The sequence below is a fragment of the Rattus rattus genome, chromosome 5 (assembly GCF_011064425.1).
Source record: "Rattus rattus isolate New Zealand chromosome 5, Rrattus_CSIRO_v1, whole genome shotgun sequence".
In the NCBI taxonomy this organism is placed as follows: Eukaryota; Metazoa; Chordata; class Mammalia; order Rodentia; family Muridae; genus Rattus; species Rattus rattus.
Genome location: NC_046158.1, coordinates 118,851,657 through 118,865,903, shown reverse-complemented (window position 1 = coordinate 118,865,903; position 14,247 = coordinate 118,851,657). Strand labels below are relative to the sequence as shown.

General features: G+C 37.8%; 1 protein-coding gene across 1 annotated transcript in view; it reads right to left on the bottom strand.

Moving 5' to 3' along the window:
• Sptlc3 (serine palmitoyltransferase long chain base subunit 3) overlaps positions 1–12,626 on the bottom strand; it is a 110,720-nt gene extending 98,094 nt beyond the window's left edge. Inside the window, exon 1 of the mRNA XM_032904299.1 lies at positions 12,224–12,626. Coding sequence (XP_032760190.1) covers positions 12,224–12,340 — 117 coding nt within the window. The 5' untranslated portion in view covers positions 12,341–12,626. The remainder of the gene's footprint in view (positions 1–12,223) is intronic.
• Between the last annotated feature and the right edge of the window lie 1,621 nt (positions 12,627–14,247).

The following is a 14,247-nucleotide window of genomic DNA, read 5'->3' as shown; positions in this document are numbered from 1 at the left end:
CTTATCCATACAACATGCATACATCTTTAAGCACATAAGTGCATGTGCATATATCTCAGTGACTACTTTTAATCAGACATTATATCCCTTAGATGTTGGCTTCACTTCTGTTTTGGGTTTATGGTGATATTGGTGGTGGATAATGAGTTATTATAATCTTTTAGATCATGACAAAAGAAAGTTTTACTAATATGATTAGCTTTTTGAAAAACTGATTTCTACAGATTTATGATATTCTGAAGTCTAGGTTCTCTGGGTTGAACCAATAGGCATCAGCCCTCTGAAGTTTTATACTCTAAGAACAGAAATCTTGGGTCTATGGAGAACTTAACACTAAGCTATATTTTTGATGTCAATAATATGGTTTTATGAGGACATGGGTCTCTTTTGCCATTATTATTCTAATAGTTGAAAAGATGTTGAGTTAAATTTCTTTTGGAATAATATCAAAGTAGGCAACTGAACAACATACCATATTGCATAAGCCAGATTCCCTGCTGAATCATTGATGCCAATGACTTGGGAAAGGGACCAGAGATTGAATTAACTCATGTTCCTATAGTGCATCTAGAAGTAAGCCTGGGTTAAGATTTATAAGAAAATAATGTAGAATGGATATTCTACGATAATGTAATACTGTGAGGCAAAGGTAAATTATTTTTAAGAGAGACATAGAGGAAGTCTTGTTCTCTGATATGCTGTATAAAATCTTTAATTCTATGTTATGCAATTCCAAGATAGAATTCAAACATTATTCTTTTGTGATCACATAGATTTTTGCAATTTTACTAATTGTCAAAGTACTTTTTTGAGCAAGAGTAATAAGCAATAGGATATTTTGTATGTGTGTGTGTATGTGCGTGCGCACACGCGCACATATATATGTATGTGTGTGTCAGGGTGGGGAGGCGGGTATGGCTATGTGTATAGGCATGATAAGAACCAAGAGAAGAATTCAACGTGACAATGGAAAGATCTACTGTGGATCCTGAATTCACCGCATTGCTTTTACAGCCAACCTAAGACCTGCATCTGCTCATAATAGGGTGTGCTAACATTCAGTTTAATTTCATTTGAGGACTAGATACTTTATTCAAGTGTTTATAACTGTGTAAAAGCATCTTCAATATGCATCTTCTTATCATATTCTGATAATATTTCAAAAAAGGGGTGGAACTATAAGCTGCAGAGTGTTTTGCATGCGTAAACATGTGCATACTTATTGAGTATTTTTCCCTTAGGGCCTGGTAATATCTGGGAACTTGTATATGCTAATGTATTTATTTCTTAGAACACCCTCATTCCGGGCACTGTTATTATCTCCATGCTCCAGATGAGGAACCTGAAGAAGCAAAAATGTCAAGTTTTTTGCTTGAGGTCATAGACCTATCAATGTGAAACTGGATTCAAGTGTGATTGTGTGAGTGACATCAATAGGGCATTCGGGCTAAAGGATTTGGTGATGGATAACATTGCTGATGCCAAGAAGTTCATACTGACAGGAGCCTGATATAGCTGTCTCCTGAGAGACTTTGCCAGAGCAAATACAGAGGTGATGCTTGCAGTCAACCATTGAACTAAGAGCAGGGTCCCCATTGGAGGAGTTAGGGAAAAGATTGAAGGAGCTGAAGGGATTTGGAGCCCCATAAGAACAATATCAACCAACCAGAGCTCCCAGGGACTAAACCAAAATCCAAAGACCCATGGCTTCAGCTGCATATGTAGCAGAGGATGGCCTTCTTGGGCACCAATGGGAGGAGAAACATTTGGTCCTGCTAATGTTGGACCCCTCAGTGTAGGGGAATGTTAGGGTGGGGAGGCGGGTAGGGGTGGATGGGTGGGGGGGGGATACCCTCATAAAAGATTTGGAAGGAGATAACACTTGAAAAGTAATTTAAAAATATCCAATAAAAACAACAACAACAACAACAACAACAATAATAATAATAATAATAATAATAATAATAATATAATAAAAGAGTTAGAAGGGGCTTGCAACCCAATGGGAAGAACAATAAAATCAACTAACCAGACCACCAGAGCTTCCATGGACTAAAGTACCAACCAAAGAGTACACATGGAGAGAACCATGGTTCCAGTTGTATATGTGGTTGAGGATGGCCTTTTCTGGCATCAAAGAGAGGGGAAGCCCTGGGTCCTGTGAATGATAGGGCAGAGCAGATGTGTGGGAGGGGGAGCACCCTTGTGGAGGCAGGGGGAGGAGGGTGAAGTGGGGAAGGCTTTGGGGAACCATGACGGGGGATAACATTTGAAAAGTATACAAACACAATAACCAATTAAGAAAAAGTTAGACGATCCAGTTTCTATAGTTTGCTAGGTATGGCTATCAAATCTTTCCAAACATTGGTTACTTCTACGTGAAACTTGAATGTTTATCATGAGGATTAATGATATTTTTAAAGGGACAAACTTACTTTAAATGTAATTCTTAAAGTAGAAGTTTACTTTAAAAGTAAGCATTTATGTCTATAATAATCCTTAACTTGAATTGTAATTAATTTCTCTTATCTGATGTTTTAAGGCAGAAGTGGAAGGCTTTATGTGTAGTTTTTATTTTGAGAAGGAAAAAGAAATGTATTTACTTCTGATGGATGCAATTTTATGATATTGAATTTTAATGTTTTTTAAAAGTGGTCATACAAAATGATGAGTTTTACTACAGCATTTTCATATATACATATCACATTTGTTTATTCTCCTTTGTGTCCCTTCTCTGTTCTACCATGTTCCCTTCCTTGGAGCTCCTTTCCCCTTTCTTAGAAGTATCTCTTGTGTTTGATAACTCTTTCCCCTATCTTAGGATCTCTTTTTACTCTTTCATGCTGCTCCTTCTAGTTTTATGAGATCAGTTGTGAAACTGAGGGGTTTTTGTTTGTTTGTTTGTTTGTTTGTTTTAAAAAAGAAACTTCCTGTGACTTCCCAGGAAGGACCTTCCATTGAATATCGAGAGACCAAGACGCATATTGATGATAATGGAAGGCAGTGGCAGTCTGGTTGCATGGCTATTCCTCCATTTTAAGATAAAAGATGGATGGAATTGTGAGGATTTCTAATCTCAGAATACCTTTCACTAGCTGGTATGTTCTAAAAACAACAATAAAAGTAGCTGTTGATCCTACTGGGATTGTGGATCTACACAATCAACATTTCTCTAGTTGAAAATCGACAGGTGAGCCCCTCCTTTACCCAACCAGATGAAAATCTGTATATTGGTATATTGGTTCCCATGTTACAGATTGGTTCCCATGTTAAGAAGTGAAAGCCCCAAAACCTGCCCAGAGAGAGCTGGTCTCTTAGGAGTGCTTTCACTCTAATCCCACAGGCAAGACCCCACTTTTGCTCTACTAATTGTCCAGAGAGGAATCCACCAGTAAAGCACAGGGCACAGAAACCGCTGACCAGCCCGGGGCAGGATGTTTGTCTATCTGTGCCCAGAGCTAAGGCTGTCCCTCAAGTTTACAGACTGAAAACCTGCCTGGAGAGAGCTGATCTCCCAGGGGTGCTCTCATTGCTCACAGACTCACAGGCCCACAGGCCCACAGGAGGGACAGGCTCTAGTCAGAGACAGCAACACCAACTAACATCAGATGATGAACAACAAGTGTAAGAAGCTAAGCAATGGAAACCAAGACTACTTGGTATCATCAGAACCCAGTTCTCCCACCTCAGCAAGTTCTGGATAGTCCAACACATCAGAAAAAGCAAGATTTGGATTTAAAATAACATCTAATTATGATGATGGAGGACTTTAAGAAGGACATAAATAACTCCCTTAAAGAAATACAGAACAACACAGGTAAACAAGTAGAAGCCCTTAAAGAGAAAACACAAAAATCCCTTGAAGAGTTATAGGAAAACACAACCAAACAGGTGAAGGAGTAGAACAAAACCATCTAGGATATAAAAATGGAAATAGAAACAATAACAAAATCATAGAGGGAGACAACACTGGAGATAGAGAACATAGGAAAGAGTTCAGGAGTTACAGATGCAAGCCTCACCACAAAAATGCAGGCGATAGAAGAGAGAATCTCAGGGGCAGAAGATACCAAAGAAGTTAAAAACCTCCAATCAAATGTTCTTAGAAAAATCTATCTAGTAAAATTAATCAGAAGACAGTCTGGGTCAAAACTCACCGAAAGACCTACATTATATATTTGTAATTTTTTCCTCCAATAAAAAGAACTATGGGCCAGTTTTGAAGTCTAGTTAGTGGTATACATGCTGAGTGGTTTAGGAACATAATATAATTGCTCTACAACTTCTTTAAAATACATAAAATATTTGGATTGATGGATAAGTAGAAGGAGAGATAATGAATAGATATAGAACAGAATGTAGCAAAATACCAGCTGTAGAATGTAATAGATACCTGAGTCATTTTTTGTAGAATTTTTTAAAAATTCTGTAAGTTTGCAAGTGTTTATAATAAAATGCTATAATAAATGCCTTTTTGTCTGGTGACAAAATTAGACAAAAGGACAAGTCTGTATATATCACTAGATGTTTAGTCACGAAACTTTGCTAATATTCTATTTCTTCATCTAGAAAATGGGCACAACAAACATCTTAAGCCTATGTGGTTATTTGAGGATGGAACAAATTATTATTTGTAAAGTTCTTAACTCTAGAGCAATGTCAAAGTTTATTAGTTAAGTTTTTATAAAATTATTTTGTGTATGGAGTCACTGATGGGAAAATAGATTAAACTGACTTTTTGTAGATGTCAGATTCTGAGGAATGCAGAACTTATTAGCATCTGCTGACAAGCCTACCTGTCTGAGGGATTAGCCAGCTTCTTTTCTAATCTAGGCATTTTTTCTTCTTCTAAGAAGCAGTAAGAATCATACTGACATCATGAATTACATTTTATTTCTATCTTTATTTTCTTGAAAACGTCCTACTTTTAAAAGCTTGAACGTACCGGGCTTGGAATAGAACACAAAGTAGTGTCTGCATGTCATCCAAAAGTTTCTGGTACCTGGCTGTCAAAACTGAACTTGTGCCTAGTGATTTTTACAAAGATGGTATATTCTGTCCCTCCCTCCCTCCCTCCCTCCCTCCCTCCCCTTTTCCTCTCTCCTTTTCTCCTTTTCTCAAGTCTTTTCCTTTCTCTGATAGATTCTCAGCCTATAGGCTTGGCTGGCCTTGACCTTCTGACTCTCATATCTTCTCTGCTGGGATATAGGTGTGGGCTACCACTCCCAATTGAAGAAGACAGTTATTAATCATCATGTTCTTGGAAGTTTGTAAGTGCAATGGCATGCATAAGAGCAGAGTGTAAAACTTTGATAGTTACATGAATCCTGCGTATCACACAGCAGAGTTTTTTTTTTTTTTAAATTTAGTCCTAGAGAAGTCAAAGTGCTTACTGTTCTCGCAAAGAATTTGATTTCCAACATATCAGGCAGCTCACAGGTTCCAGAGGATCTAATGTCCTCTTTTGTACCCACACATATGTACACACACACACACACACACACACACACACACACACACACACCAAAAAGCAAAAAACCTAAGAAATGTAAAAAGGAAAAATGGAAGAAGAAAACTTAGTACTAATGCCTAGGTGTTTGGTATGAGCCACAAGAAGAATGGAGTTGTTTACTGAGAAGTGAAGTCCCTTAACCAGAGTAGGTTTATGCAATGGAAAGAGGCACTCAGTTGCACATAAGTTATGTTTAAGAACTCTTTGAATATTCAAGGCCAGAGATTAAATAGGGAATCGTGTGTGTGTGTGTGTGTGTGTGTGTGTGTGTGTGTGTGTGTGTGTGTGTGTGTGTGTAATAGCTGTTTGTAAAAGACCTACTGCAGTGAGGAGACAAAGTCAGATCATCATGAAAAACAGCCTATGAGAATCAATGCAATTGGAAAAGAAGAAAGATGAAAGTGTTGACTCCTGGGTCGCCATTCTTTGTAGGTCAAAGACCTCAGCAGGAAATAACTGAAACTAGAAAACAGTAGTTATTGATAAAGGAGAAAAACCAAGAGCAGTACATCCTAAAAACCAAGAGAAGAAAAGCTTTAAGGAAAAAGTGTATCAGTTTGTTTTTATTGCTTACTGCAGGCCTGAAGTTAAGTATTTTAAAAAGAGGTTAATTTCTTGGACAGTCTTGGAGACTGAGTCTTCAAAAAAGAGTGCTGGCCCTGACAATGGCTCTCTTGTCTCTATTACCTCATGACAAAACCCAAGAGATCACATATAGAAAAAGAGGCAGAATGATTCTGGGATTGTTTTCACTCTTGTAGCTCCCTCTGATGAGAACCAACTCAAGGTACCAAAAGAACTACCTTTACTATTCCCAAGGGCAAGCTCTAGTCATCTAATGACTTCATCAGGCTTTGCTCTTGAAAGTTCCATCACCTGTGTACCACAATACTGAGTATCAAAGTTTAACTGTGAACTTCTGGGGAAATCACTCATTCAACATTTAGACCATGGTAAAGGAGAGTAAATATTTGTGACAAATACTACTAATGTGAAGATTGATGTTTCCATTGGATGAAGGAATTCAGAATTTATGTCTAGATTTACTAAGCTTTTACTATATTTCAGACATTATTGAGTACTCTCCTACAATAGCAGTAGAGTGGAAATGTTTGATAACTAAGTTTAATAGATACTATTGAACATCTCCGGTAGATAGTGAAAAAGAAATGAATTTCCTAATGACATTTTGTTAGGAAATAATCACGAGAGTTCTTTCAGCTTGTTTATTCTGGCATCAGATGTTAGTACAACATCCCAAAACAGTGAGATGGACAAATCATTTATTGTCTTCCCAGGATGAAACAATTATGCAAATAATTTTGATTTTGAGTTGATGTATTTGGATTTTAGATACATATCTAGTTTAAACACACAATCCTTTATTCTAAACAAGACAAAACTGAACAAAATAGGCTAGATGTTTATTTACAGGGGAAGGAATCATGACCAAAACTTGAGAGCAATGGGTAATTGAAATAAACTCCTCAAAGTATGTGCAAGTATGGAAAATGTCTATGAAAGATGACTTCCCTATGTATTTTAAACAAATAGAATACTCACATGTCCAGTTCCTCCTGCTGAGTCATAAGGCATCACCACACTTAAGAGAACCAACACTTGCAAATCTGTCATTTGTCAGAGCTCAGATGGGACCCAAGAATCAATTGAAACAGACAGGTTCCAATGAAAGTGGAGCCACCATGAAACTAGCTTACTTCATGGTTTGCAAGCTTTTAAGACATCTCAGCTAAGAACACAGCACACTTTCTTCCTCTTACTTGGGTTCTTATCTACTTTGTTCCTGCCAAGAATGCCATCTAAGTTTCAAGAGTAACTATTCTATTAAGACTGGGTTCAAGCTATAAGTCTTCTTGAACTGAGCCTCAGAAGTCCTAGGGTGCTGCTTAGTCATACTTAGTACTATCTATGTAAAACATTAGGTCACACCTCGGTTCAATGGGAACAGCATGAGATTCTACCTCTCAATGAGAAATGTCATAAATGATTTATACTCACTGTTCATTTATTTTTGTCACCTATCATTTACTGATATCAATCTTTTCAGAAAAATTTGCATACACCAAGCCACATATTCATGGAAGCTATGTACCCTGCAGCAAGCTTCTAAAAGCGGTAGGCATTCTATAGTACCAGGCAACTTAATTCCGGCACGTCCTATGTGCTTATCTCTGAGTCGACATGACTTAAGTCACAAGGGTAACTATGTTCTTTATCCTAGAAAGTTCAAAGTGAACCACAGAGGCAAATCGTTCATTGCTGTGGTGTCTCTGTGGTTGAGCAGTGCTGTATATACAAAGCCCCAACATGTGAGTTTGGAGTTATTTGCGAAAATGATCTCACATTTTTATGAAGAACCAAATAGAAAGGATAAAGCGACCCATAATACCCATAGTCTATACTAACATTGTGCCTTCGTGCTGTGGGCCTCTTTGTAATATCTTATTCTTAATACTGTTTTGTGTTTAGAGAGACAGTGTGAATTAGGGAACAAAGCCTTGAGATTAGGGATTGGGCAAACCTAATTTCCAAGCTTTGTTTTGATTATTATGAGCTGATGACCTTAATTAAACATTCTGTTTCCTTAACTGCTGAAGCAAGTCAAGTCAAAATGTAATGAGATGGTGGATGAAAGCCATTTAGAATGACCTGTGCTTTGAAAGAGATAAATACATGTTGGAGAGCATTATAATTATTATTATTTTTGGTTACCTGCAACACTTTCAACTACAGAATGATGTGCAGTAGGAAGAACGGCAGAGTATTCTTGGATTCTGTGCTTACAATTATGGTCCAAGGCTTTCCAGGGGAATGGTCTCCTGGCAGGGTTTCTTTCTAGCATTTATAACCTTGAGAAGTTATTTATGTTCTTAGCACCCCAATTTCCTTATCTATACAAAATAATGGAAATAAATAGGGGTTTAGAAGTATTATTATGAAAATCAAGTGAGGCACATTATATTAAATGTGCATGTGACATCAAGCAGTGGCTGACAATTTTATTTATTAGCTTTAGCATTGGGGTCGTACTGATCTAAATAACTAGGTTCTTTAAACTACATTCCATCTTGATTTTTGCACTTCATAGACACCACTGAGAAAGTGGGTCTTTATTTCTTTGTGATTCTGTGATGGTCCATCCTCTAGCATCCTCTCACATTCTATATTCTTTCATATATTTTTCCATTGTTGTCTCAGGATTTAGACATTTTGGATGCTGGGTTCTAAAATGTCTTCATAAATGAATTTTTTTTTCATTTTATGCTGTGAAGTGTAAACACTTTTCTGGCCTATAATGTGCCCATTCATGATTTTATGTGTTTTAGTTTTTAAATTTTGCTTTTGTCATTCAGAAAGAAATGTTTTATTTTTATCAAGGTAAGTTTTAAACCTCTTCTTTTGTGGATCTTGAGTTTTATGCTATAGTGATGATGACTTTCTCTATGTGAATACGATTTTAGTCTATATTTCCCATTATTCTTATGTTTGGATTTATAATCACCTCTAATATTTATGGTATGCTTATTTGTCATTATAAAAGTCTTCAGTTATTTCTTATATAACAGTGTTTATTTTCCCTCATTATTACTTTTTAGAGCAATTTTCTGTTTATTTTTCCTTATTAATTTTCTACATAATTTTAAAGTTGTTTGTCTGCTTTAAGAAATGTTCTACTCACATGAGGTTTATAAACCACCATAGACAGAACTGCAAACTTTTTATCTTATTGTTTTTATCGTTAATATATGGATTTCATTTTATTCTAGCTTTATTTTATGCATCTCAGAAGTGTCACTTTCTCTACATTATTTTTTACTTTAATTTAAAATCTACTCATACGCCCTTTTATTTTCGTGCTACTGTAAAGGAATTTCTCACTTCAATGATATATTTTAAAGATTTATTTTTTATACGAGCCTGGTGCTGGTGGAGCCCAGAAGATGGTGCCAGGTCTCCTAGAAATGGAGTTAAGAGGGATTGTGAGCCACCATATAGGTGCTGAGGCTTGAACCCTGGTCCTCTGAAAAAAAAGCAAGTGCTGTTATTGACTGAGCCAGCTTTACAGTCCATCCTTTCATTTATATTTTACATTTGAAATTTTCAGTATCTTTTATAATGTTGTGTAAAGTTATAATATTGTAAACATCGCTGATCTTTTCATACTCTTGTCTATACCTTCTGCTTGAGTGCAAAGGTGAAAAATCAAGGAAAATGATTTGAATTTGATACTTTTGTTTTCTTCTTCGTTAAACTCAGAGAGTAAGTTTTTTTTACCATTGCTTAATAGCATCATCCTGTGTGATGAGCTTATGACTACATCTCAAGCATAGTCTACATAGCTCAGTGGTTATTCACGTTTTCCTAAGAGAGTGGTAGCAGTCACTTTGATCCCTCCAATGCCTTTCAAACAAATGGACTTAATCAGTGATAAAAAGCCTGTTTCAGTTCATCCCTGGGGCATCTGGGGCTTTACCAAGGGAAGATGGGCAATAGGATTAAGGATCAGAAAAGCTCCAGAAAGAAACTCTAGATGATTTCCAAAATGGAATAGTTCAGGCTTCTGGTCAGTTGTGAGGTTTGGCCTCTGAGCCCACATGCTGGAACCACAGAGCTCACACCAAGCTACCCTGGAAGAAAATGAAGGACATTCCCAAGAATCTGCCTAACAGTGTTTACCTTTAGTTTACTATGCTGGGGAATTTTTGCCAACGAAACCTTACAGAGGAACTGTGTGTGAAAGAGGGAACTGTTTCGGTGTGAGCACAAGAAGCAGAAAAGGAAATGGAAAGGGACCTTTCTTGACGCTGGTAGGATTTGAGCACTGTCCCATAGGACTGAAGTCCCAGCAGACATTGGAAGACCACTGATCTCAGGCACCACATGCTTGGATTGTTTTTGCCAAAAGGCAAGGTTGTTGGTCCAGGCTAGCTTGTTAAGGGGCCCGTGGGTTAAAAATTTTGCCTGAGGATCATGATACTAAAGAACTTTTTTCATACTTTGGAGGGAGAAAAATAGGCCCTTGTTAGCTTCATCCTGTCAGGATCTCAGGAGAGCTTATTGTTTCAGGGAAATATTAAGCACAACTGAGGCTCTCAGTGGAAGCCAAATTCAACTTAGAAACATCTAAATATATCTTAGCAAACAGGATCGGGATCACTGGTGAGAAAAGAGCTGTCAAGAAAGGCCACAGGAGCGACATTGTCAGTTGCTCCTGAAGAAGCTTCCATGACTAAGGATGGGGTGGTCTTGTACACTTATACTTAGGTACCTCTGGGGTCCTGACTTTACATAGGAATGATTGTGCTATCCATTTACCCTTTCATTTTCAAGCACTAAAATGTACTTTTGAAACCAAGATAAATAAAGAAAACTTGTTTGAAGGCATCCCTGTTCAAATAAAATAGCTGAGAATCAGAATAACCTAGAAGGTAAACAGTGGCAAGCAAGACAGGTAGGTCAGAGACAAGGGGCATTTTAGCAATGATCTGAGTGGATGGTGTTCAGTGCTGTGCTTTCTCTTCTGCCCTTTCTCTTCATCCTGCTCCAGACTGAGGATTCCGGTAGATGCTTCCTAACGTCTTTTGGTAAGAGAGGGCTATGTTTGGGGGACCATATCATTTCACTATATAAGCCAGGCTCTTGAGAATGCATTCTCTTCCCCTCTCAACTGGACCTACAAGTTTGATACCTAGCCAGCCTTGTCTGTTCTGTGTGCTTGACACAATCTGAACTTTTCCCCAGTAGAGGCTGTATCCTTAGAGTGATTGAACAAGGGAAGGGTTGCATGGGGTTCGGCATACAGCTTTCCCAACTCACCCCAGTTAGTGTGCTCATCTGTCTACTCACATTTGTCCTCAAGCAGATTAGCTCACCATGTGAATCAGACCAGAGTCTGGGCATGATATGCAACATGGACATTGGTTTTATTCAAGAACCTCAGAGGTTTGGGACATTATTTTGAGTACTTTCTTAAATTTGTCTTGCCTAGCACAACCTCTCAAATATTTTGCCGAACCTCAGCCTTGTTCCAAAAATGAGGGAGAAAAGTATGAAATGGAAATAAAACTTCTGTTTTAAAGATGCTTCTTTGCTCTTAGAGTGCAGAATACCCTAAGCTATACTTCCTGAAGTGTTTTTTAGAAAAGAATACTGGGGGTCAAATTTCAAAGATAGATTTTAGCCTGTCATTATGTAGTAGGCTGTGACAATGCTCTATTAAACATCCAAAAGATCCTTCCAACCAGAGACACATTTCATCTCCACCAGGGAGAAGGGTTACAATCTCAGAAAGATTTATCCTCACTTCCCTTTTACTTTGGAAGCATCCTGAGTGTAGAAGGTTGTTTGATGAGCCAAAGAGTTTAATCTTTCACTATCATGTCCCCCAGAATGCTCCGGAGTTAAAAAAAAAGTTACAAAGTCTGTACTTTAAAGAATCTAGGATCTTGTGACTCTGTATGCAGATTTCTTATCTGGAGAAGAAATTCCCTTTTCACATCAAAGCTTCATAACAGCCATACAGAAATGATTAGGCAAAACACAGAGACAACCCAAGAAAACATCTCATGAAAGAAACCATTTTTTTCTTTCTTTTTGCTTTTAGTAAAGACTGGCTTAAACAGTGTTGCAAAGAGAAACACAGAAATATTTTGGCTGTGCTGGTTAAAGATGTAAAAGGTAGCTTCTTACCTGGGCTTCTTTCGAGATTCCATTTTTCACACAATCAGTGCTCTGTCTTTTTCCGGGCTGGGTTTTGGGATTGCGTAGAGTCCCATTAGTACCAGCACTGTCCCTCGGATTGGCCATTAGTGGGAAGTGCTTGGGCCAAGGCAGGTTCTCTTTCTGCGGTCTCCTGGAACTTCACTTTTCAAGCAGTTGAAGTAATGACATAAAGCACTTTGGGGCAGAGCCTTTAAAGGAATCCTACCAGTCAGGATTTTCCAGAAGAAGAACCGCAGCCTATCTATTGACTAGATCTTTAGTTGTTACCTTTTACTAGTCTACTCCAGCTGCGTTGTGGGATCCATGGCAACAAACCTGTTCTGAAACTACAAAGAGAATTTGCGTTGCTAGCTGCTTTTTGAGGCTGAGGACACTTGGGAACCAAAAAAAAAAAAAAAAAATTTAGCGACAACTACTGAGGAGGCGGGCTGAGAGGTGGAGTGACTTTTAAAGATATACACAGCACATTCACAGAGTTCAAAGTACTGAAGAGCTACTTACAAAGTTTTTTCTTTCTTGTATCCTCTCCCCTTTGCATATAGTTACAATTATTTTCTTTGTAAGCTAAACTTTTAAAAAAATATTCTTTGTGCCAGAAAATAACATTCATAAGTGACTCCTAGGGGCTACAGGGACAAAGGATTAGTGAATTTTTCAGTGGGTACAGAGTTTCGGAGGTGAGGTGGGAGAGAAGCTTGTGGTTATTAGTCCCTGAAAATGGTTGAGTGTACACGGGGGTGACTAAATTGTGTAAGTAACATGCAAATGGTCAACACCTATCACTGGCCATGGTAAATATTAAATCACAACAGCAATATTCATAATCCACATAGAAACATATGCACCATACAACATTCAAAAGGATGAAATGTGGAAGGGTCCCAGGCCATTTAAAATTTAGGACTGACAGACAGAAGTCCGTGAGACAGAATATTCTATTTCTTACCAGGAATGCATTAGGTTTTATGATATAACCTTAGAGGAGCCATGACCGTCTCTATTAGAACACCCCATTTCTCAATTATTTTTTTAATCATATGACCTTAAAGGAGCCAGGTATCTTTTCTTTATTTTGGTTTTCTGCATTGAAAATGAGACACTATATCTGCAGCACAGTAGAAAATGACACTTAAGTTTGCCACTGACTCTATTGTTGTAAGGCATATGGTGACCATAAAGTCACTCTCCACAAGTACCTTTGATGTACTCACTAGCCCTATTCTTTCAATATAACAATCACCAGAGGCCTGCTTCTTCCACTTTCCATCAAAAGGCACTATGGCGTGTTGAGTTTTAGCAACCATTTACAGTTGATGTTTCTGAGCTTACCTTTGTGCTTTTCCTCTGTTGAGATCAGACAATCATATCTGAAACGGAAGGCCTTGGAAGTAATGTTCTTAAGGTATGGCAGGACACTCCTGTAATCCCATTATTGGAGAGCTGGAGGCACGCCAATTGCTAATTCTAGGCCAGTTTTGCAGTTTGGAATGCATAGTGACTTCCAGGCTAGACCACACTACAAATTGAGACCCTCTCTTCACTTTTTAATATTTCTGTCTCCTCATCCCATCACAATCTGATTCCTCTCCTCAATGTATGAAACCAAACTTCCTGCTTTTGAGATGAGTCTTAGCAATTAATCTTTCTTCAAATGTTTGGTGTTTTGGAGCTCACTATAAAGTTCTCTGACATACTCCATCTTGCAGTAGACCACATGACTCTCTTTCAGGAGCCTTGTCTCATTCTTGGGAGGAGAGATGCTAAGAGAGACTAATAAGACACTGAATATATAGGTCTTGTTGACTTTCTTAACTGAGTGTAAAATGAATAGCAAAACCCTGACTAATCCGCCTTGAGTCTTTGAATCATCCACTTGAATGACACTGTCATATAAAACTATAATTTAATACATTGGCCGCATTATTTTCTTGTTAATTTACTATCTTACTATCTTTTAGTATAGCAGTGTCAGTCATGAATCTTAATGAGCA